General features: G+C 38.5%; 2 protein-coding genes, 1 long non-coding RNA gene and 1 other non-coding gene across 5 annotated transcripts; 2 read left to right on the plus strand and 2 right to left on the minus strand.

Annotated features, from left to right (window-relative positions):
* The first annotated feature begins 5,003 nt into the window (after positions 1 to 5,003).
* LOC116208809 lies at positions 5,004 to 6,129 on the plus strand. Its single transcript, XR_004157127.1, has 2 exons — positions 5,004 to 5,075; positions 5,411 to 6,129. It is a non-coding gene; the product is annotated as an uncharacterized LOC116208809 (long non-coding RNA).
* Positions 6,130 to 13,784: 7,655 nt separating this feature from the next.
* LOC116206834 (calcium-binding protein CP1) lies at positions 13,785 to 14,731 on the minus strand. Its single transcript, XM_031539651.1, has one exon. It carries the CDS (start codon positions 14,604 to 14,606, stop codon positions 14,106 to 14,108), a length of 501 nt encoding a protein of 166 aa, XP_031395511.1. The 5' UTR covers positions 14,607 to 14,731; the 3' UTR covers positions 13,785 to 14,105.
* A 2,173-nt stretch (positions 14,732 to 16,904) lies between these two features.
* LOC116208657 lies at positions 16,905 to 24,000 on the minus strand. 2 transcript variants are annotated; one of them, XM_031542194.1, is made up of 17 exons: positions 23,708 to 24,000; positions 22,911 to 23,105; positions 22,395 to 22,469; positions 22,129 to 22,296; positions 21,605 to 21,768; positions 21,100 to 21,318; positions 20,731 to 20,857; positions 20,246 to 20,434; positions 19,939 to 20,025; positions 19,630 to 19,784; positions 18,969 to 19,088; positions 18,611 to 18,836; positions 18,087 to 18,146; positions 17,820 to 17,993; positions 17,623 to 17,732; positions 17,334 to 17,520; positions 16,905 to 17,232 (listed from the first exon to the last, which is right to left on the minus strand). In XM_031542194.1, the coding sequence occupies exons 1-16, from the start codon at positions 23,900 to 23,902 to the stop codon at positions 17,355 to 17,357; spliced, it is 2,430 nt and encodes an 809-aa protein (XP_031398054.1). In that variant the 5' UTR covers positions 23,903 to 24,000; the 3' UTR covers positions 16,905 to 17,232; positions 17,334 to 17,354. The 2 variants fall into 2 exon arrangements, with proteins under 2 accessions (XP_031398054.1, XP_031398053.1); XM_031542193.1 differs by having other exon boundaries at positions 16,905 to 17,520; positions 23,708 to 23,999.
* Positions 24,001 to 24,084: 84 nt separating this feature from the next.
* Positions 24,085 to 24,156, plus strand: TRNAD-GUC. The gene has a single exon. It is a non-coding gene; the product is annotated as a tRNA-Asp (tRNA).
* Positions 24,157 to 25,694: the final 1,538 nt, after the last annotated feature.

The following is a 25,694-nucleotide window of genomic DNA, read 5'->3' on the forward strand; positions in this document are numbered from 1 at the left end:
ATTCAGTATATTCATTAACATAATTTTACAGTTATGTGAATATATATATATATATATATAGACATTGTCTGTATTGTATACATACACGTAACACGAATTTATATAAAATTGCAGTTTCCATGAACCCGCTAGCCGAAAATTCTTATGAGGTCATGCAAAGCTTATAGTTTATCTGACTTTCTTTTATCATATGAGGCTATGAGCAGTATACATGAAGATCGGGATTGCATGCATAAATCTCCCTTAACCATAGATCTCTTTTACAGCAGTTTTACATATCATTAAACCAGCTAAACATCTTTAGTTATAATTTCACATTTCTCAAGGACTAAGGTAAAGAAGGAATCCGACCTGTTTCGATCATGAAAGCACTGTTCATACTCTTCTTCGTGCTCGCTCTTGTCTCGGAAACCCTACAAGGGGTTGATGCCAGGAGCTTGTTGAGTTTGAAGGAGCGCCAGCTTAGCGACACAGTCCACAAGGACAACACCGCTACTGCCATGGATGCAACAAAAAGCACTTCAACAACGAATTCCACTACTACTTCATCATCGACAACCTCCACCGCATCGTCCGCGAAGACTCACTCGTCACCTCCCGGTTCCTTCACTGATGCGAAAGCAGGGAGTACGTCCACAGCTGATGGCAATCAACATGACCAGAGCAACGATGACGATTTCTGGGGCGCGCCTACTGAAGGCCAGACGCACCATATGCCCCTTGACTATAACCATCCAAAAAAAAGCGCATAAAGAAGGCGATCAATAATGGTCACTGAAGCGACTTTGTGTAATTGTGCTAGGTAAATAAAGTGGAACATCTAGTTATTGTCCGAGGAGGACGACGGCATAGGTGTGTTACGCTGTTGTGCCAGGTAGGATGTGTGTGTGTGAGTGAGTGAGTGATTTGGTTTGGTTCCATGGCCGAAGTGTTGAATGATCGGCCTTTTCATTTATGCTTGTATTTGTATGTCTTCGTTTTCTTATATTGTCTTGTATGAGTCCTAAGTTAAAAGATCTCATAAATTGTAAGAAGGCATGGTCCTAGCTAAATATAGTATGGATCCATGCAGGTTATCATGGTATTTGAGTTGTGAAACAATAATTAGGGATGGATTTAAGGGGGGCGCCGGGGGCGGTTGTCCCCCGGCACTCGGGAAAAACTATAAAGTCCATAACATATTTTATAAAATTTATCATTTTTTTACATGAAATATCATATTTGCCCCCCCTTGATATTACAATTTTACTTTTTCTTTACCTTCTCTTGAGTTTTGCCTCCCTTAGACCAATTACACTTAGATCCGTCCCTGAGGACAATTTAACTGTGGTGTTTAATAAGTAATTTGCATCGTATATAATTTGGAAGAAACTCCATGTGGGATCTACAAAAAATTCAATTAGATCTCCATGAATGATTTGAGGAGATAGGATTGATGATCATACGTACGTGTTTGTTTAGTTGCTTCTGTTTGGTTTTCGTTCTCTGTACCTCTTTCTCCTTTCTATACATACCGATATTCAAAAATAACCCATTCCAATTCACAAAATGGCTAAGCATATGTTCATCAATTAGATTCATGATAGTAATAGTACTGCATACATGTGGATCGATATTTGAGACTTCAGCTTCAAGAAATAGTGAAGTGTACCTTTTCTATGGTGACTTATGACGACCGTAAATTTTGAACCATTAATGCTATGTTGCGACGTATCATTAATTTCAATGAAGGCTAAGCAAGAACGAGATTCTCCTAATAGAGAGAGAGAGCCCCAGAGTCTCAGCGACAGGCCTCTCCTACTGCACAGCTATTGAACTTCGTCTTCTTACTTCAAAGACGATTGTTCGCATCTCCTTACATTAGTAAATATTAGAAATAACAGGCGCTTTCTTCTTCTTTTTCAACAATTTATTTTTTGAAATAGATTTCAAATTAACTGTAAACTATCGAGATAAATCTTGGTATCATGTTTGGAGTGATTTCAACCATGGAGATGATGGTTTGAGACGTACCGTCTATTTCAAGGAGTAGGGATTTGGAGTTGGGAAGGGGGGCAAGGTTCTTAAAAGAGCAAATAAGAAAATATTTTTTCAGATTTGGAGAGTGACGAAAATTTGAAGTGAATTGTCGTGAGTACAAGAAATTTTATCAAAATATAAAAAAAATTATATATATATATATATATATATTCTTTAAACATCAAAATTATGAGGGACGAATGTCTCCTTAACCCCAGTTCGGTCTATTTCTATTCTATTATTTTGGTTTTTTCTCAAATAAATTTACGAGCCTTTCTTATTACCCGAAATGTACATTGAATTTGGCACTAAATAGAGGAGAAAAGGAACTGTGTAATGAAGGCCGAGTCAAAAGAAGAAAATAAGAAAAAAAATATTCACAAAAAAAAAACAATTAAAAAAAACTTCAAATGACGTACTACTTCCTTGTTCAATGCTGAAGCCCTGCTTATCTACTGCAGTTTATCGTGTGGAGGTCAGAATATACGATACGCAAACCTTATTTATTTCCTTTTTCGGTAAATTGCACGTCAAGTGTGGCATAATTAATCCGTCAATGACCCGTTGAACTTAATTCCCATGAAACTATTCACTTTTACTTTTTAACGGAAGCCCATTGACTCCAACTTTGACTTATAAGCATCAGCTAATTAATTAATCAATTAAATTAAGTAGTACTGCGTAATCATTGCAGGTGGGAAGAGAAATTTTCCCCTTTCCCCTTCTCATCCACCGGTGAACCATAGAGCGGAAAGACTAATACTGCGTTTGATTTTAGAGTTAAAGTTTTAAATTTATAATTTTGATTTTGATTATGAAAAAAGATAAAAAAAAATATAGAGTCTGTCGACCCCATCAGTTTTGTTGTGTAGTGTATTTAGTGGTGTATGAGATTGTATATTGAATAATATTTGGGGCCCACTAGTTTGACTTTAAAAAAATATTTTTATTGTGTAGTATATTGAGTTAAAGTTAAAGTTAAAATTTTAAATCGTGATTCCGAAACCAAACGGAGCGAGTCCCGTTTGAAATTTGAGTTTGATTTTAGAATCGTGATTTTAATTTTAACTCTACCCATAACAAAACAAATTAAACTCATCAAAGTCAAAATAATGGGCCCCACCCATAAATATTTACATCACTCCATTTTAATACAACTCCATAATTACAATATTCTCAAATGAATGTGGGCCCGCAAGTTTGACCAAATACTCCGTAAAATCACATCAAAGTCAAGTTAAAATCAAACTTAAATTTCAAACGTCACCTAATTCACCTTAATTATTAAAAATTTGAATGCTCACAGTTCATAATGCTCCAATTATTAATCTTAACTATGATTATCCAATTGGTGGTTTATATGGAAAAATTATCAGATACATTCGACATTAGTTATGTATCATATAATAACAATTCAATGTCCCAAATTACTAATGAGACATAATAGTTCAGTTGGTAACATGCTGATATTTCAAATTCCAACTCAAGAATCCAAGTCGTTACCTTGAGAAACATGCGAGTAATTATGGGGGAGTGTCCTATCTTTGTTGTCGAAACCCATTTGTGATAAACAGGCCCTTGGGTCCTCTATAGTTACAATATATATATATATCAAATCGAACATTTCATCACGAGATTTCAACCCAAATAATTATGTCTTATAAAGTTATACACTAGTCAGTCTCAAATCCCTTTTACTTTTTTTTTAAAAAAAAATCTCAGTATAGCTAGATAAATCCGGGGCCACGGATGTAGCTTGTTCAACCATTTGCTTTCTAATGGAGTGTGCCTGCATGAATTGTGAGGGACAGAGTAATTATTCATCAGAATCTCATCATTCAAATGTAAATTTTTTCCCCCTCTTTTGTTCAAATAAATCAAACATGAAGATAGTTTTGGCTGTTAGTTAAGCCTCTTCCACTTGTTTCTCTTTCGATCCTCTAGGATTTTTGTTGAAGCAAGCCATGTACATAAAGAGTGGTAACAAACTCTAATTGTGATGGATAATACTACTGCAGTTGGCTGAAAAACCAACTACCACAGTTAGAAAGGGGTAATAATAGGTCTAGTTGTACCATCTTTATTTAATTTTAAATTTTCCTTAATTATAACCTTGAATCCTTTTGTAATGAAAAATAAAATTATAGAAGATATTGCTATTGTAATTTTGGGACATCGAGCATTAAATATTATATATACATAAACCTCTTTTTATATATAACCATAAAAAGAAAAATGTGTTCTCACCATGAATAGTGGCAGGAAATTACAAATTGCAAAGCCAGATATTTTTTCCCTTTTCTCGGTAAATGCATGCCCATGATTGGAATAACCCGTCAATGACAGTTGAAAACTGATACGCTGATTATTTCCTTGTAATTATTTACTTTTAAGCCATCCCCATTGACCCCAACAGACTTTCAATCAGAAGAAAAAGGGTAGATTAATCATCAAAAAATTTTAATTGAGATATAGTGCAGTGTGATTACTGTCGGTGGGAAGAGTATTCTACCTTTTCCCTATTTCATCCATTCGTGAAACCCAATAGAGGAAACACCACCATTAATTATTAAAACTTGGAATCATCAACCCTAGAGAATGCCCTAGCTATTAATCTTAACCATGATGACGCTATTAGTGATTCATGCTACAAAAATTATCAGATATATCCAATATAATCACAAGTCGGTAATTAACTTATCAATTTATCGTTGATATCCCAAATAACGAATATCAGACAACCTTATATTCTCAATTAATTAGAAAGCACTCTTCTATGATCTATTGGATACACAAACACATGAAATATATTAAAAATGTTTTAAGAACGTTGATGCTGAGCAAGGCTCAATAATATCTGGTCGTGCAGCACGCGCCGAGCATTTCAGTGTTTCGTCCACTCTGATTTGGTGTTTTTCACCTTTGTTTAGTGCTTCAAATGGAATCTGATAATCTTTCTATAACCCAAGCAAAGCTCACCTGCCATCGCCTATAAGTATGCAAAGCTATTAGCCATGGATCATATAGCGAGATTACCACTCACACAGCAGAAACCAGTATGTTCAGCAAACCCTAGCTTCCTAATTAGTCACATTCATTCCTTATTTTGCTATTTAACACAGCTAAGTCAGTATTTCGTTGCACTTTTATGTGAATATATATATATATGGGTGTGGTTTGTATTGCATACATACACGTAACATGAACTATTATAAGATTGCATTTTCGGTGCCCGTTAAGCTTATCAGACTTTCTTTTATCATATGAGCAGTATATATGAAGATGGGGATCGCATGCATAAATCTCCCTTAACCATGCATCTTTTTTTACTGCACTTTTATATATCATTAAACCAGCTAAACATTTGTATTTATATTTCACATTTCTCAAGGACTAAGATAACAAAGGAATCCGACCTGTTTCAATCATCATGAAAGCACTTTTCATGCTCTTCGTCGTGCTCGCTCTTGCCTCAGAGACCCTACAAGGGGCTGATGCCAGGAGCTTGTTGGGTCCGAAGGAGCGCCAGCTTATTGACACGGTCCACAAAGACAACACTGCCACCGCCATGGGTGCAACGAAAAGCACTTCGACACCTGCCACTATTACTTCATCTTCAACAACCTCCACTGTGCCGTCCACGAAGACCAGCTCGTCACCGACCCGTTCGTCCACCAATTCTAAAGCAGGGAGCAAGTCCACGGCTGATGGCAATTTACATGCCCAGAGCAACGATGTCGATTTTTGGGGCGGGCCCACCACAGACCAGACGCACCATGTGTGCCTCGACTATAGCCATCCAAATAAAAGATGCGTATAAAGTTGGCGATCAATGACCACCATGGTCATTGATGGACAACTGTGTGTAATAATGCTAGATAAATAAAGTGGAACATCTAGTTTTCATGCGAGAAGGTCGATGGCATAGATATGTTATGCCGTTGTGCCGTGTGTGATGTGTATGTGTATTTGTTTCTGGTTCCACAGCAAAAGTTTAACGATAGACTTTTTCGTATATGCGTGTTTGTCGTGTGTCCTAAGTTAAAAAATCTCAGAAAAATGTAAGAAGGCATGGTCTAAATATAGTCTATGTCCATGGTTTTTATGATTTGGGTTGTGTAACAATTAAACTCAGTGTTTGATGAATGACTTCTATAATAATTTGGAAGAAAAAACATGAAGGAGCGACAAAAAAAATTTAGTTAGATCTCCGTTGAGTATGATACAAGTTGATAATATTGATGACTTGGAGAAACTGCTGATTGAATAATTCGAGAGAGGGAGAGTAGTTACATCCCTAACGTCTTACCAATCTATGTTGGCATGATCGAGCATTCATATCTAATCATTGTATGATATGTCATCATAACATTGATGACTTACAAAAGCATCGGCCTCCTTTTTGCCAAGGCCAAGGGTAGTTGCGACTCTTGTGAGATTCTAAATTGAACCTGGTGATCAAGTCATGCAGCTGATCTATTAGGCTCGCCTGCACTAGGGTGTTGGATTAAGGTCAACACCAATATCGCTTCTTTGGGAAATCTGGCCTTCATCAGTGTTGGAGGTGTCGTTAGGAACCAGGGGCGGAGCCAATGAAGGAGCAGGGGGGCCAATTGCCCCCTCTTGAACTTTGAAATTTTTAAATTTTACTCTAAAAGTATGTGTTTTTTAATGTAAAATTAGTACTTTGCCTCTCCTGAACTTTGAAATTTTTAAATTTTGCCACAAAAGTATAAGTTTGTCCCCCCGGATAAAAATCTTGGCTTCGCCCCTGTTAGGAACGATACGGGTCAATAGGTGTCAAGTTTATCAAAGAATAATATTGGAATTCCCGCTTCACTTCCATTATTGCAGCCGAACGTTGGGGAGCTCTTTTAGGTTCTACACAAAAGATCAGTGATACTCTTGAGCTGGCAACATGTGATATTTTTAAGGTTGTCTTGTTGGAGCTTTTCCTTCTTCTTCTTCTTTTTTTCGGTGTGCACCCAGAAGTCCAAATGCCATCTCACGAACACAGCTTTCTGTTATTGGTACAATGTGGCCATCGAGGATATTTTGCATGAGTTAGGGGATTGTGTTTATGCTCGAGGTATTTGGGAGAGTCACTTGGAGCATCCAAACCGCCGACCTTTTTCTCACTACCTCTACGGGGAATGGCTCTTGTCTAATCTCCGTTCAAGATCCTGTTTCGCTGACTCGCTGGAGTGGTCAGTTGTATTTGGTGTAGGATGCTGGCTTATGTGGAAACGGAGAAATAAGGAGATTTTTTAGGATGGGTTCGTAAGACCGGCTAATGCACCACATCAACTGATGGAGAAGAGTCGAAATTTTTTGATCTGTCATGTTTCATGAAAGAGTTGCTGCCCCTGACTCAGATCGTGTTTGGAAGCTGATATGTTGTCAGAAACCTCCAGAAGGTTTCCTAAAGCTAAATACTGATGGAGCTTCTCAAGGCAATCCCGGCATGGCAGGAGGGGGAGGTATTCTACGTGATGCTTCTGGAAACTAGGTCAATAGATTTATGCTTAATATTGGTATCGCATCATCAATGATGGCGGAGCTGTGGGGTATTTACACTGGGCTTAAACATGTTTGGGACCTAGGTTGTCGGAAGGTTATTGAAATAGATCCTCTGGTGGCCCGAAATTTAATCCGGGGGTATGCGCTGTAATCCTCTACTCCGGCACTTAGGGGAGGATATCAGAAGGTTGCTTCTACTAGACCGGGAGATTTCGATTAGAGGCACTCTCAGCAAAGGAAATTCGTGCGTTAATTAGCTTGCTAGACCGGCTATCTCATTGTCCCTTAAACGATATATTTTAACTTATTACACCCCGTTTTAGTACTCTTTAATTTCTTGAGGCTTCCTCCGTCAACTTATCAAAAAAAAAATAGCTAAAGCCCATAGACCCCACCTTTGACTTATAACATCTAAAAATTAATTAAAATACGTAGTACGGCTGCGTAATTATTGCGGGTGGGAAGAGAAATTTTCTCTTTTCTCCACTCATGAACCCTAGAGAGGAAACACAAATACGCCATTTGTCATTATAAATTTGAATGACCGCACTAGAAAATGCCATAATTATTTTTCTTAACCCTGATTGTATATCCTATTCGTGTTTTATGATATATAAAGATTATCATATATACCGGCATTAATCATATATCATAGACTGACAATTAAATGTATATATAAATTACCGATATGGAATAAATTTTAAACTTATAATATAGTACAATTACAAAGTACTCATTTCACGATCTATTGGATACACAAACACGTGAGATATATATTGAACATATGTGATGATCTTTTCACCCTAATCAAACCAACTATATATAAAAATAAAAAAATTTAAAAAAATGGAAGAAGAAGAAAACAAAAACAAAAACAAAAAAGGGACCCCCAGCCTCCATCACCCTTGATTGTGCTACGTGCATCGAGTATGATGTTTCCACCACTCCAAATTGGTGTTTTTCTACTTTGTTAGTGCTCCTAAATTTAATCTGATAATCTTCCTACAACCCTAACATAGAGCAGCCATAATAGCCTATAATTTGCATAGCCATTATTAGCAATGGAGATTCGTATAGAGATCTACCCACAGCAGAACCTCTGTTCTGCAAACCCTAGCTTTTTAAGTCATATTTATTCCTCATTTTGCTCTTTCAAAGCTAAATCAGGCTCTTTTTATTTATAATTCTTGTACTTCATAGTAGTTAAGCTATATGCACCTAAAATATGTATGTTAGGTATTTTTCATCTAAACACCTACACATATTAAGATTTCATCATATATAAGTAAATTGAACTAGAACTTTACAAAGGATTAATATGTATTACCTCATTATCAGAGTCAAGTCAACGCCTAAACTGATTAGTCTTAATCAATAGGTTGAGCATACTCTTGTAATTTACCGAATATATATTACTTTACAAGAAGTAGATCCAAATCAAGGCCCGGTGGATCACATAAATCACCATGCATACCTTTCGTCTCTTCGCACTCCGTTGATCATAAACAAGTGAATAATTTTGCACTAAATTGTTAAAACGTCTTGTGTTAGGGTCGCCCATGAAGTGCAAGAAAATTGTTAGATCATATGGACGTTATTGTTGATCAAAATCTGTAAAAATATTAATTCTCTTTACGTGAAATGATGGATTGACGCATTAGAAGTTAGGGCTAGGGTTTCTCGACTGTGATATCCGTAAGAAGAAGATATCGGAAGAAGATCTATTGTTTTTCTAATTTATCCTTCTATTTTTCTATTAAATAAATGCAATGAACGATACCGAGATATTATACATTTACTCTCTTTTTTTTTCATGGCAATGAGATCAATATACAGTATTCGGCTAAGTGACCTTGGAAATGATGAGCTAAAAAAAATTCTGGATAAGTATTGGTGTTCTCATTTCACAAAGAAAAGCTTTTAAAAGTAGATCCCTAATTCAAATCTTTTAAAAATGAGCTATAAAATGCACTCCAGCTGAACATGATTCATCTCCGGGATATGATTTTCTATTTGACTATATAGAAATGTTAAAAAACAATTTTTTTTTAATTATAGATTCAATTACAAATACAAGAAAATATAAAACTTACGGTCACAATTACAAATTAAACCATTGCTTCCTAGAAATTCACTGATAGTGGTCCTACTCATGTTAAAGTTCATTTGAAAGAGCGGTGGAATTTAAATAAGTGTATTTTTAATGATTTTTAAGTAAAAAATTGTGTTTGGTAAATTATCTTGAAATCATGATTTGAGTAATTTTAGCAACTAATAACATGATTTTCTCTAGCAAATTAATAATTGCTTACGAAAACTGCTTATCTTAATTTCAGTGGTATTAAAATGGCATCTCCCAAACATTTTTATCTTATTCGGAAATCGATAATGATTTATTAGTAATTACAATTCGGCACTTTAAATTTATATCAGTAACAGCACTCTCGAACCAAGCCTTACAAGTTCAGCTTGAGGATTATGAATAGTTATGGAGGAGTGTGTATCAGAGAAAGTCTTATATATAACGGATATATCACGTGACAATGTCACAAGTCAATAGGGTTCTCAATTCCTCTTGATTTTTTATAATATCACACAAAAAAAAGATTTATTGTTGATAAAAACAGATTTTTTGTTATATGTCAGTGACACAGTGCCATATGATATATCCGTTACATGCAGTACCTTCTTGAATTATCAAGAGTTATTATACGAATTTATATATATATATATATATATAATAATAATAATAACTCCATAACCCACCCCTCAAACCATAGCCCTAAAACCCAAACAAGAAATTAGGCAACAATTTTGTGCCTAATTAAATGCTGGACATATTTAACCCCGTTAAATCTTACAAATTACGAGTTATCTGTAGCGTTTAATAATGGAGTGAAGTTTAACTGCGCTTCACTCCAAATATATATATATATATATATATATAAAAGTGGGATTGTAATAATGAAATTGATGAAGAAGATAAAAAGTAATGATTATGTTATTGAATTGTTCAAAAAGTGATAAGCAGTTAAGAGAATTTAGTATTAAAAAATTGAACTGAATGATAATTAAAAAAAATATATGAGAAAATTTATTTTTATATTGAAGAAAAAAATTAAAAAAATAATGATTTTATTATTAAATTAAAGAAATTCCACTAATGAATTTAAAATCAAATTCATGATTTTGTAGTCCCAGGTTGAAGCAATGCCACCATACTAAACTGGCTTTCTTTACGTGGTATTCATATTATTCATATATACCACTTGGGATCTCACAAGTGGTCCTTGAGATGAGCTAAAATTTCTTGTTTTTGGTGTGGCGTTAATTATTTGACTTAAGCACATTCAAATATGTTAGTGATTTGTTTTCGATATGAGAATATCTCTTCTCTGTAGATGATGCTTTCTACTCTCAGCTCACTTACCAGAGTCTAATATAGCTCCTACGATAAAATATAAAGTGATCATGGCTTCTCAAATAATAATAATTGAGAATGGGATTTTAGTGCAATAATTCTCACCATTGCCTCTCATTTTTCTACTATAAGGCTCTAATTATAAATGAAAACATAAAAGTTCTTTGTTTTTGGTCAATCACGGAGTCGAAATCCAATCCAATTGCATATAAGAAAAGCAATACAAGATTGAGGTATGGTGAATCTTGAAATATCCCCAAACAACAAGAGATCGAGTCCAATTGGGCAATAACTAAATTTATGAAGACTAAGAGGGAGCGATGACACATAATTCGCAAGCCAATCGGACACGTTACTTTTCCAACACAAAACACAAGTCTTCGCCACTACCATCCACTCTCGTTGAAGTCGTCCTCGAATATCCTTAAGCAGCGCCCCATTTCGTCCCCCCAATCCCTGTTGAGACGCCAGCGAACGAACCATGATCTCTGAATCGGCCTCCTGTACTATCTTTCATATCCCCTCTTCTTAGGCTAATTCGAGGCCGGACTTAACCACCCACAGCTCCGCAGTGACTGAGGTGGCCGAACCGATATTGTGTGTAAATCTAAATCCCATCCGCCATCTTCCATAAGCATCTTGCAGGAGTCCCCCTTGCACCGGCTCTACCCGGATTTCCTTTGCCGATAAACTAAAGGAAAAATTAAATTACAATATATATATATATATATACGATTAGTTTAATACATTGTTATTATAAATGTACACGCAGATACAAGCACTATATATAATATTATGTTATATATATTTTAAGTTTGGAAAATAAGGGTTCATAATCAAGACATTTGACCGAAATAGAACAAGGGGAGGGCCATGAACGATATTGGACTTGCATACCTGCCCTCAGCTTGCATTATCGATTTATGGAAGAATTTGGAGGCTATAGGAATTAATATAACTACTAAGACCCTCCCTCCCGGTCACACCCTCGCGTCCAACGATAAAATAGTCAATTGCCATGGAATTTCGGCACCCTCTGCATATATATATGGGCTAGGGTTTTCACCTCGTTGTAACATTGGCGCACAACATTGTTTCGTGAAAAGTAATTAACCACACAAGCTATGGCTTGCGGCACTGAGTGTATATCAGTGAGATTCTTTTGACAATTAATATCACGACATTTAGCAATACATATTGGGGTATATAATGTAACAATACACAGTTTTAGCGTTCCAGCAGGCCATTTAAAATCTGAATCGTTATCGTACGAGTGATGTTGCTCGCTAGCTTGACAAGCGAGCCACAAGTGATAACCACATAATATTTCTCACCGTTTTTTTTTTTTTGTTGAATTTCTCCAAATTGAACTTGGTATGTGTTGAATTTTTCCACGTAATATTCATCCGGCAGACGGTACTGGATCATCTTGGGCCCTAGCCCATAATCTTTCAGCAACTCCTCAGATTTGGGGCCTGAAAGCCCAATAACATGACCACCGGCCCACCAGATGGACTAATTATGCAACTCCAAGTCTTCATTCTTCCTTCTTTTTTTTTGGGTGAAAATACGGGCCAAGCCCAATTGCATCAAATCTTCGTTCTTCTTTCGCCCAATACGGTTGGCATAATGCTGCGATGTCGATTTATTCTGTCTTAAATGCCAAGTGTGGGATAGATATAGTCTTTGGACATTTCCCTAGTTTGTTATGAATGCAGCCCCGCGGCAGGCTCTAGCCAAATTCTCGATGTAGCTCTTCCCACCATGCATGTCATCGCATTATTCTCAAGTGATAGCCTCGGCATCACTTAACCGTAGTCCGTCAGTCGTGGGAGAAGATGTAACATAATCTCACCGACCTATCACGATACATCCCTCCGAATCGAATCGAATTCGTCATACAGAATTGAAATCCCTAAATGTAATAGTTGGGGAATCGCAAGGCAACCCGATCCGACATTAAGGCTTCCAGAGCACTCTTTGATATGAGTTCACGTACCTATCATAATATACGTTCCTTGCCTTTTGGAGCAACCGATGAGTCCGATCGGAGCTGATTAATTAATTGATTTGAATTTATATTCTGTTTAACCAAAAGATATATTAAATTGATTCCAGAATTAATTAATCTTGTTAAAAAAAGAAAATAAAACGAGGATGCAGCTGGCAAACAGCGGAAAACAAGCCGTTCTCGTTTTTAACAAAGAAAATGCAAAACCTTCATGGTTGTTCCAGTCGGGATAAAATCTTATATTAATACATGTTGCACATTATTCATGTAACGACGAATCGCTAATTAAATTGTTACCAAAGTTTTAAGCTCATTATTCGAGTACCATCAATTCTTCTGTTTGCTAAAATCTAATTATTATTTCAGTACATATGACAAAGTAAGGACCCCGAAAAATTATTTTTCTTAATTTATCAACTTCCTTCCTTTTTCTTTTCAACCGGCATGTGTTGCAATTTTTTTGGAACTCAGCAGCATTCCAATGTCAAACGACTCTCGATTCGCAACAACTTCCACTGTAAGCTAAATCTTCCCTACTATCTATTATGGAGTGAACCAATTGTAAGGTATGAGACTTGTCTTACATTGATTGTACGGACAATTGATGTGGATTTATAGACTAAATGGACTCTTCCACTTAATAGACTAGTCTTTTAGGTCGAGCTTTCCGGTTCAATCTATAATGCTATCAGGCAAACAAGGTAACTCCTTACAAAACCCTAATTTGTACTCAGAATATATCGCGGTCCACAATATTGTCTGAAATATCTCATTTGCACGTGAAGTAAATAATTTTTCTTTTTCGAGTACAAATAAAAGAACAAGTAATAAATGAGATTAATTTCTTAAATAATTATTCACAGAAACATACGGAAATTACAGCTTTCACAATTGAGTGAAACTTCTAACCAGACCGGAAAATTGTTCTTCTCAGCTAATTTGTCCTACTCAGCAGAGAATAGTATCAACCTTTTTTCTTTTTTGTCCCTTCCCGGAAAATCAGAAAAACAATGTTTTCCCAATTTTTGTTTTCAATTTCCTCCTACAAGGAAAACACGATTTTCCAGAACCGGATTCACCTAGCGACCCGGATAGTTCAAAAACGGGTTGGGTTGACTGACGACGACTGACCCGCTAGAAAATGTCATCGAAGGCCAAGATCTTGATGAAGCCCTCATAAGTCACGCCGCCGGCCTCATCACCGCCCCCCAACCGCATCATGGCCGTAATCTCATCGTCGCTCGCGCCAAGCCCGGCCAACTCCATGAAGCTCCTGAGGTCCTCCCGGCTCAGCCTCCCGTCGCCGTCCCTGTCCATCACCCTGAAAGCATCCTCCATTACGCTCCCAACGCCGTTAACCTTGTCCCTGCTCGCCTTCGAACTCTCCCTGACACCGTCGAGGACTAGCTCGAACTCCTCGTACTCCACGAACCCGTCCTGGTTGGCGTCCGCGACGGAGATCATCGTCCCGATGAGGTCATCCTCCCCTCCTGCAGCCCCAGGGTTCCCGGCGTAGAACGTGCGGAGGTCATCCGGGCTGATCTTCCCGTCACGGTCGGCGTCGAGGACCTCGAACGCAGGCCTGAGGTCATCGGCGGAACGTTTGGTTGGCAGGGATCTTCCCGAGGGACACATAGGGAATGGATGGCGCCTAGTCCTCTCTCCTCTTAAGGATCGCCGGCGAAAAGGGGAAACGAAGAGCTCCTGTAAGTGCGCGAAATAAGAGAGGTTGTGTATTCGGAACAGAACATGTAGGCTGTTGGTCCATTATATATATAAAACCTACAATAGGTGGGCCCGAAATGCTTGTGGGCCCACGATTTTGTCGGCGGCTAAATATTTCTCGCGTATGTTCGTATATGTTTTATTTTTTGATAAGTACGATATGTATGTTTTATTGCTTTGCTTCCCTTCAATGAACCATAAATCCTATTACATCGGGTTAAAATCTCCGTGTCGCATTACCGGGAAGTCCACAATGACCATAGGTAAATTGTTTTGCAACAGGAGAAGTAAGCAGCTGACTTAGATTTATTATTCGGATACCTCGTACAATGGAACATTTCTCGTCGATTATAAGATTGGAGCGATGCTTTTGAGCGTCTGAATTATGAATAACAATCATTTATTAAATTTTCCCTAACTTGGGCAGCACGTTTGCCACTGGAAACAGTCACCGGAATTCAGGGCACGCGAGGATTTGCCACCTAAGTCCGGACGTCACTGGTCAAACCTGTCGGTCGTCGTTTGGAGTTTTCCCTTTCTATGATATTGAAGGGGCTGTTTGGTCTGACTGATAGATTGTTTGTATTCGTTGGCCGGCTTTGGTGGTCTCCTCTCCATAACAATAATTTGGAACGAGGCTGCTCGTGCATTTCTTCGCGACGTTACAAAATTCTCCAGGGGAAATCACATCGCCACGAGAATCTGTCAACGTGATGTTGAGATGGGCAATAATAGTTTCAACTGTTCCGCAGTAAAGCATAGGTTTCCCGAGGCTGACGAGTATCCACGTGTTTGAAATTCGTGAATTGATCATATAAAATTCTCGAGACAAAATCGCTTTCCCTGGAAACTTTTGCATGTAGCTAAATTTTGTAACACTATTATTTTAGAAAAACAACGTGTGTAACATCTCTGTTCACCAACCAGATGTTTGGAAATTATGTCACAGCTCACAAGACGTTAGTGTGGTGACACGTGGACAATTAATTTGTAAGGGGGACAAAACCCTGTTAATATTATCGCAGAAGAAGAAGGGGAATTAATGCAGTGGTGCGACAGAATACGTGGTAATTTTATGCTATTTAGATATTTTTATAAATTTTAATAAAATGTTTATTTCTTTCGTTGTAATTTCCTTAAATAGTTTATTTCTTTCTTTGTAATTTCGTTTATTCCTATTTAAGCGATATAAGTCCTAGACTAAACAGTTTTTTGGATTAATAAAATTTCGATATAATATTTTCTCTATTTTCTCAAATTCGGCATTGATTGACTCAACGAATTTGATGCCTATTCCTTACTATTGGTAAATCAACAGGTTATAGAATATTATTTTCTGACATTTATGCGCGAATCAACATATTATAATTGTTCTTTAGTTTCGCTGCGTCATGCAGCGACACACATTCTCGTCTAGTCATGCAGAAGAAAGGGAATTCATGCAGCGACACACAATCTTGTCTAGTCATGCATTTTTCGTAATGAAATTACATATATCATTTTATTAATTTTTTATCCAATTAATAAAAAAGAGGAGTGGGGCCCACGTAATAAGCCCATTCAGTGGGGTGGCCCATGAGATGCCGTGGCCCCTCGAAACCTTTGGTCTCCTTCGAATAATTCCTCTCAAGTCTCTTACGCCAGCCGTGGCGTAAGCCCATACTGGGCCCACCATCTTTTAATGTTTTTCGGAAGGTTCGAGTCCCCTGATGTACTCCAACCGCAACTCGATCTTTCCTGAAATGGAAAGAACGCCATACCTCAACACTTCCCGAAAAGGAAAGTCTCCATGAGACACTTCGATGGTGCCCGCCAAGACGGTAATTGCAGTGGCAGACAGCCACGATCGATAAGTAATCCTTGTGGTATGTTGGCATGCGAACAGAAGTCGGATGATGGATCGGCTTTTTAACGACTTCGAAGAACCAGATATGTTGCTTTCCCCGAAGGATCTATCACGAGTGGACACCGTACCAAGAGAATTTATACCTCCTCAACTAAACGAACTTGAAAGTTTATTCCCACTCAACTAAACGATCTTTGAAAGGGACGGAAGGAATATGACTGATCCCAAAAATGATTACATATTGGGACATATCAATGGTACCTCTAACTCATATGAAGCCAAGCCTTATCACCGGCGACTTCATCAGACGTTCGGAAGTAAAATTTAAAATGGTATAAAAACTCGACATCGTAATAGATAGATTTTTGCCAGAAATAATTTTCTTTTCATATAAACTTACTAAGGAAAAGCACAATCCGAAAGAGAAGGTAAAATCCATCTCCAAAAATCATCTCATTTTGAGATCTGCCTGCTGATTAACCTACAAAAGAAGACGTCTGCCTTGTCCACTACCAAACATTTTCAGTTCAGCTCTCTTTGGATACAAAATCATGATAACTCTCGAACACGGTACAGTCCTGTAATCGTAAGAGGAGAACTATTGTTCTGCATCTAAAGAAAAACGAGATCCTAAGGCGAGATTGTGAGAAGGCCACTCCCAAGTTGCTAGAGAAGCAGCGCAACTGTGTCCTGTCAAAAAGATACTTTTCTAACGGTTACAATATCATCTGTACGTCTTCCAAGGAGGAGTTTCGGAAAAAGCCCTGGGGGTGAGAGACGTGATTCCGTACCAGCTTCAGGATCTTTGTTCATTAACGAACAGGAGAGGAGAAGAATATGACCACGAAATATACTATAAAGCCAGCAACCAGAATTCCCCCATAAATGTACGTCTGAGAGCTCTGAACAGGATACTTGTACTCTATGCTGCAGCATTTCATCTTCTCCCTCTCACGGGCCAATACACGATCCACATATCTGTAGGTCCATTTTAACCGACAAATTATCATCGAGAATATTCATAGAAAGCCCTTAGATAAGAGTATTTAATCTCTGCAATTAGAGGGAGAGATAACTTACTGCTGTGTAAATATGGTGGTCTGCAGAATCTCTGAACTATTCAAATGTGCTTCTTGTAACCGATGATCGTATAACAAGGAAGACAAATCTACTAACTGTTCTTCGAGGCTCTGTTTATAGGATCAGAACATGAGAGGTCATTACTAAATTTAACTTGTAAAAACAGCACGAACATTTAAGGATTGTAGAATTCTTACATCCAAGTACTTCTCCAATCGATCCACCAACTCATGTGGGAAGGGCTCGGGCAAGTTAGTAGTCTTCTTGTAGAATTTCTCCAGCCATAGCTCTGTGCTCGTTTTGTTCTTTTTGCCCTTGACCGGTTCTCCAAGTGGGGTCTTCAGATGTTCTGATGCAAAAGCTTGGACAGCCTAAACAAATATGAAACTCGACCATTCAATATACATTCATATGTGCGTGTAAATATAACTTAAAAAGATAAAAGGTAATAAACATCAAATCACCTCTGATGTATCCCGGACTTTGTGAAGTGCAGAATCTACACGTGCATATATTGTGTTCCTCTGAAAGAAAAGTGAGGAGATCAGTCATCAAGTAAGCTAAATTGAACATCAATTCAACTAATAAAATATTTTTAAAAAAAAATTACTTCACAAGAGAGAATCCGCCAGTACTCAGGGTGCAATTAAGTCAAGTCAAGATGTAAATTTCCAAGTTCAAGTTGACTGGAATTAACTCTGGAGCTTCAAACTAGGCTCGAACTTAACGAAGCAAATTCTCGAGGCTTGCCATCAAACTTGGCTCAAAATCATAGAGAATGGGGTCAAGCTCAACTGCACCCAGTCAATACTCTAAAGAGATGCCAAGCTCAACTTAAAATAGCCAAGTTGAACTTGAGGAGCCAACAGTTGAGCCGATTAGCTCACATAACCTATGCTACTTTGCAGCACAAGTAACACCATATAATAACTCTTCCTACAGACAACACCTACTAAACATCGTCCATAATTAGATCTGAGGGCCATACCAATGCCACATCCTTGAGCATTTGACTGATCTGAGAAGTATTAGAGAATGGTCCAAATGGGTGGCAACCTGCTGCCCAGAGCCAATTTGCCACTGCCCTTTCATGAACATGAGAGGCTTTCTCATATGGAGCAGTAAGGCCACCCACAGCAGATGCCAAGCCCGCCAATATGTGCCGTTGAGCCTGATAAGGAAGAGCATGCCTTCTCTGAGTTTCCGAAACATAGCTGCAACAACACATTTCAACCATATATATGAGACAGATTAGAACGAGTAGTGTGACAAAAGGATTTCCTGGAATAAATGAGAAAAGTTAGCTGAGGATGAAAGCGATAGAGATAATTTATGTGTCTAGTCACCTGAGTGGTATCTTTTCATTTGGATGCTGAAGAACAATGACAACATCGTTACTTGTCCATACGAGACTCTCATCTTCCATCATAAGCTCAGAATCCACATCAGCCAGCGAAAGCACAAAGCTGTAGAGAAAAGACCATCTCAATATATGTCCACGAATCTTGATTTAAACTGAAATTTGATCAAATACTGCCAAGTCATACATGCATAGTTATCTAACAGAATCAATACAGGAGAAAGTAACGGAAAAGCTTTGAAATGATGGACAGCTGATTCTGTACCTTCAATCAGAGAGAGACTAAAACTAAACATTCTCAATGCACCATATCTGAGACGGGAATTTCTTTGGTAAATCTGTATTATGAATACTAGAGGGCCTAAAGAACCAAAAATTGAACAAACAAGATACAAAGTGAGTGCTCATAATTTTCTATTCGAAATCAATTTTTCCTCCCTTTGTGGAGATAAGGCAATCAGAATCAACTTCACTGATAACGAATCTAATCCAACAAGTTTCACTACCATTATGAGCACGTAATTCTCATTTGCAATAATAAATAATAAAGTGTGGAGCCTCTATGTATGGTAACGAAAAACAGAATGGACATCTGGCATCCAACACAACGCAAGAAACAGATATTAAAGTTAAGGCAGCAATCTTACACAGGAATCACTCTGGTCCCATAAGTTCGATACAGATCCCCCTGGTTCTTTTTTCTCTTTTTTTTATCCTTGCCAACTTTGGGATCATAGGTAGCCCAAATAGGTTTATGCTTCAGTATGGAATCAGTTGACTCGTCTGACTCATCCATCCAATTCTGGATATAGGAAAAAGAAAATGAAATCAGTGAAGCAAAGAAAAATAATACTGCAGCAAGTTCAAGTTTTAATGATAGCATAGAAGAGTAGATTTTGACAGCCACAGCCATCCTCATGAATTCAATTGAGAATTCTTCATTTCAGTTGACTAACCTGACGGAGGAAGAATTTATTAGAAAGAGATGGATCAGCAACCTCCAGTAAACCTGCAGCAAGCACATCTGCTGATCGTTCCATCTCCTGAAAAGAAGATATTTGACACGAAAATTTTGATTACTAGCAAAATAACAAACATTTAGGGCTTCCTCTCTATGTAATTTGGTACAATGTGAGCAGTTACTTTTTACTTTTTGAAGTTACAAGCACACAAAAGAGCTTGAAGGGAAAGAGTAACAGAAAAATAGGAAGCATATAGTAGGGGCAAGGAATCATCTAATAAATGGGAAAGAAAATGACTAACTTCTTTGAGGATGGCCCCATCTAGATAAGTTTTTGTATGAACATGAAAACGACCATCCTTTTTGGTCTCTTGCAGGGAATGGCCACGCATTGCTTTTGAAACAGCGATAGCAAGTTTCTCATGGTGATGTAATGCATGAGAACCCCCAACAATTACAACTTCTTGGCCATCATGGACCATCTTCTTCACCTGAAAGGGGTAGACTGCGAACATTACTTTCTTTTCTTATAAGAAAACGGTACACAAGAAAAAATCATCCCGATGATCCAGAGGACTATGCCCCCAATTTCCTGCTAATAACTTACCTATAGGCTATAGCTCACTCTCAAATACTACAGAGAGAATAATTTATTCAGGCTAAAGCTCAATTGTGAAGGGAGTTTTGTGGGGGGGGGGGGGGGGGGGGGGGGGGGGGGGGGGGGTGGGGGAGAAGAGCACCTTCTTAGTTTTATACTAAACGTAGTAATCAAGAGAAAGCAACTTACCTCAGCCTCAATCGCAGCAATGTCGATGCTGTAGTTGTGGCCTTTCTCCATAATATTATACCGATTATGATTTTGAAGAATAATGATTGGTATAAGCAACCTCGATGCCAAATCGACAGTTTCAAACCTGAATCATTAAAGACCAGCACCCATAAGCCATAACAACCAACACTAAATGATAAGTTTGAGTAACCAACAATAAGCATCAAGTAGGATCTTATTAGGAGGCTGAACTAATTAACTTACATAGCACCTGTATTGCATTTTTTAGCAAAAGAAAAAGAGCAAAGCAAAGTTTGGCTAATCTTGTATGGAATAAATGACAATCTTTACTATTAAAAACTAATTGTTAAGGGAAGCTACAAGTACCTTACGTCTGGAGCTATAACATGCTCAACTGTCGTTGATAACAGACTTGCGAGTTGTCCAATAAATATATCATGAGACGACTGATCACTAGCCACAGAGAAACCTCTAGGGAACATTATATTTCTCAAGCGAGGAAGTGTTCTAGAACTGACACTTCCCTCTTCAGTTTCAATTTTTCCATATGTACAAGGGCCAGCTGAGAGATCAACCACAACAAACCTGCCAACCATAGCACAAATAAGACCTCAGACTCATCGGTGAGATTTATGCGGTCATTTTTTTTATACTAGATAAACACATGTATCATTTCCTCAAACAGTGGATCGGATTTTGGTGCAGATTGAATGAAAAGCCTCTGAAAGGAAGAAAGAACATCGTCCAGTAACTCCTTTTAATAGAAGATTTTCCATGTGACTCTGCTAATAAAATATAACTGCAGCTGACAGGGAAATATCACTTTCAAGTCCATGTTTAATATATATAACACAAGAAAATCCATCTTTACCTGCTAGACGCCAACCACACCTGAGTTGCTCCACCTCCATTATATCTGTAGCGATAGACATAATCTCCCTCTTGTTTCTTCATATCATCTTCAGTCAATTGACTTAGCTTCCCATACATGAAATCATCAAGGTTGATTTCCTTATTTCTAGGATCCATCCTGACCTATGAGACAGGAAAAGTAAGCTACCCAAGTTACAGGACAATACAGCATGAGCAACGATATTGATGCAATCGTGAAACGTTTGGGAAATAAATGCACATGGTAAGTGTTCTTCTCGGCATTTTCCAAAGAATGTACTTCTAAAGCACAGAGAATACACAGTTCAACTTTGTTAAATCTAAGTCATGTTCAATAGGTTTAATATTCTGCAACAAATTAGTACTGAGGATTCTCACTAGTTCCTCGCGTCAAACTTTTTTTCCCCCCACTCTCTCTATGAAGGAATGCATTCACCATCACTTATCTTCCTCTGACTGAAGATAAAAGGAAAAGCTACTAAAGAGTAAGATCAGGGACCATACTTTATCAAAGTTAACAATGAATATCACATTTGGCACTGGTCTATCCATCTCGGGAGCAGAATATCCACCATCTTCAATGTCAAATATGTAGGAATACAGCTTGTCAAATACAGGCTCCACAGCTGTTGCATCTACCTCAAACAGAGGCACCGCCCTCCCAAAGTCACTCTATTATTCAAGATGAAGTTCACAATTTCACTGATCCACATAAATAGGACAAAAACAATGGACAGAAACAACAACCATCAAAAGAACCAGGAAGTCACCTCTCTAGCAGTACCAGCAGGAGCCAAAGCTTCTTTCATTGCCTTCTCAAGTGCAATCAGTTCTGGTTGGGCAGCCTAGCCATTAAGAAATCGAGAAAATGAGCTATAAATTCACAGGAGATTGTGACAAATTGGAATGGACAGCCCAAAGCCATAATATGTGTTATTACTCGAGCTAGTCTGCACTACTCTCTTGTCAACAGCTAAGATGGTTACATATATCCCATACTAAGAACCCAAACAAACAATAAATGATTTGAAAAGAAATGTTAAATGCAGCCCCATTCGTTATGTTTATGTTTTCCAAAATTGATGAAATGGAATCTAGGTTGACTTAAAAATTAGTCACAAGCCATAGCAAGATCCCAATGGACAACTGCTCAGTGTTGGCACATCAACCAGGTCAGCACACTATACTTTATATCAATACATAAGGGAAAAGAAAGTCTAGCAACCGACAAACTAAGATATTTAGATAGATTTATAATAAATGCGACGAAGTCTGGCAAAGATTACATGATAGGCATTGTAGACAATGTGGTGCTCGATATCAATAGGTTCGCCTGTCTCCAAACAAGAAGGCCGGTGAGAAGGGAAGCCAACTCTCAGAAACTCTTCGAATTTATGCACGTCAACTTTGTACCTATATCCTCCATCACCATCGAATCCAATGAGGACTACGTTGACTTCAAGAGGCACCTGAAATGGGACCTGCATTGAAGAGATATACCATGTCATGCATTTGTTGTTAACATGAATGCCGCAAGAGAACTCCAAAAGAGTAAAGATTCTCGGGTGAAATGTGTGTCTGTTTCCACTGGCCAGAGAATCTTTGAACAGCTATGAATGCATTCCTTCACAAAAGACTGGAAAAAGGTTCTTTTCATATTTTCCGCCAAATGAAAACACGGGAAGAATATAAATTATGCGGAAACAATGTAAATAACGATTATCCAGATAGAATTATATGAACATCGAAATCGAAAAGAGCATATGAAGCAATGTTTCCGCTTCGGAAATCGAGATGGAAACAAATGCTCGATGAACCGAAAATGCATAATGATCCACAATCAAATGCATGACAATTGACAGCAGTGGGTTTTCCTTATTTTCCAACCAGCAGTAAAATTGACGTAATTATTGATTTTTGAATGTCCGAACTGAGATTAAGAAGAACTGTAATCATGAGCAGAGACTGGAACGGACAGTAATCAGACAATTCTCCACTGGGAAGTGAACCCAGATGATCTTCTCCCTAACCAGAGGCGAGCTAGGAAACAGCAGATACTAAAACAAAAAAGATGAAGCTTGACCTCGGCGCGAGAGTGGAGCATCCGACGGACGTCGGATCGGACGCTATCCCGGACGTCGTGAAAAGCATTGTGGTGCCACTGGGGGTGGCCGGGATCTCTCCTGAACGGCTGCCGCGCTGACTCGGATTGACTGGCCAGCAGAGTCAGCACGAAGATCGGAAGAAGGAGAAGCCGTGAACTGAGCTCGATAGCCATAGGAGGCTACCGGAGTAAGCTGAATTCCGTCAACAGCAGAGGGATCTCAGCGTCTTCGCAAGCAGAACCGCTCTTCTATGTCCTGAATTGGACTCCGACGTGAAATTCAATCGCAGCATACAGTCTGGCTGGAACAGAGAGACCAGAAAAATCTTGTAAAATGTGAGCTAATGAAACAACAAGTCGTTGTAGTATAGTGGTGAGTATTCCCGCCTGTCACGCGGGTGACCCGGGTTCGATCCCCGGCAACGGCGCTTCATTTTTCCTCTTTTATATGGGCTTTTTGTATGGGCCGAAGTTCTCAATCAGCCCAGCCCAGCCATCCAGACCCTTCCACATTCTTTCTTCCCTACTCTAGTCTCTCTCTCTCTCATTCAGGCTCGTGTATACGTACATTCCTTCCAACAAGATTTTTTTTCAAATCGACTGTAAACTTATGACGAAGACGCCGGCACGACGTGGCTGAGACACCTAGATTAAGTTACAAGATCATTGACTATTATGATTTAATTATAAATATTACAATTTTAAAAGACTGATTATAGTGTGAATTCGAGCTGATCACGGAAATTCTGAAATTGGGCATAGGGGACAGCTTGTACATTGAAGGGCCTGCATGAGAATTCGATCGGGAATCTGGGATGTATTATTGGCGGTAGTAGTGGTCCAACTGGTGCACTGCAACTCCCAACTGCGAGGGCAATTTTTGTCAAACAATTGCGACATATTACAACTCATCCGACCACCCGTGCACCGAATTCCACGCTCACGGTGGTCCGGTAAGTGTACATGAGTTGAGAAACGGATGCTACAGCTTCGGCCTTTTAGTGGAAAAGTAAAACTGGTCCTGCCCAATGGGACCATAATTAGGGTGCTAACTCTATGCTGGATATGTAATGCACTTCCCACCCACTATAGGGATGGCCTTTCCGATGGAAAGATCCTTCTCAGAATTTGGAAGTTGAAAAACCTTCTTTCCGTGACATGATATCTGCACGATCAGTTTCTAATCTAATGATGAACGAGTCGATTACACGATACGACCTATTGACACTGCACGATCTATTCATTTGGCGGACCGATTGGAGCATTTGGTACCCTTACATGATGAGCACCAGTCCGAGGCCTGCCTACGATACTAGAAGAAGCCCATCTCAAGCACGATTCACCCACATCACTCTGCGGCTCGGTCCGATGCGACATCAATGGGCAGAGATCCAACCCCGGTTTTATGCAGTAAATGAACCTATCAGCACGCTTTGTCCTTCAGGATCTTCATGGTCTCGCCTGTCACGGACCCTCCGAGACTAAACCAGATTCGCACCTATAACGGGCCAGGTGATGTGGTCAACAGTGGCAAAGGGGAATCGAATTTTATCAGCACGGGCAGAATTTTGAGGCGGGAAGCAGTCATTTTGTGAAGACGAAAGAAAGGAAAGGCGGGAAATTTCTGGGAATATTCAAGTGGGAAGCGCATGGAGGGATCGTGCAATGAATATACAAATTGGGGGAGAAGGTGGACTTTTGACTATTGAGTGGTCCAGCGATAATGGGTAGATAAGGTTTGGTGGGCTTGCTGAGTCCAAGTGGACGGGGCTCTTAATTCTTAAAGTTCAAATTTTTGCAATTAACTCCAAAAGTTTAGGATGAGAGGTAATTTTCCCACACTAAATTTTGTCTTTTTTTTATTCACCCAAAAAAATTTATATTAGACCCACGGTACACGATGACCGAAAAATATATATTTTGGTGATAGCCCCTGAATTTCGATAAAATCATCTATATATATAAT

Source organism: Punica granatum, chromosome 5 (assembly GCF_007655135.1).
Source record: "Punica granatum isolate Tunisia-2019 chromosome 5, ASM765513v2, whole genome shotgun sequence".
NCBI lineage: Eukaryota > Viridiplantae > Streptophyta > Magnoliopsida > Myrtales > Lythraceae > Punica > Punica granatum.

Bases quoted from the DNA above. Each gene is read 5' to 3' on its own strand.
- LOC116206834 (XM_031539651.1), bottom strand. From the start codon at position 14,606: ATGTGTCCCTCGGGAAGATCCCTGCCAACCAAACGTTCCGCCGATGAC.
- LOC116208657 (XM_031542194.1), bottom strand. From the start codon at position 23,902: ATGGCTATCGAGCTCAGTTCACGGCTTCTCCTTCTTCCGATCTTCGTG. The intron at 20,435-20,730 runs GTAAGTTGCTTT...TACCCCTTTCAG, and splicing joins TTGCTGCGATTGAGGCTGAG to GTGAAGAAGATGGTCCATGA. The intron at 17,994-18,086 runs GTGATTTGATGT...ATATTTGTTTAG, and splicing joins AAGTCCGGGATACATCAGAG to GCTGTCCAAGCTTTTGCATC.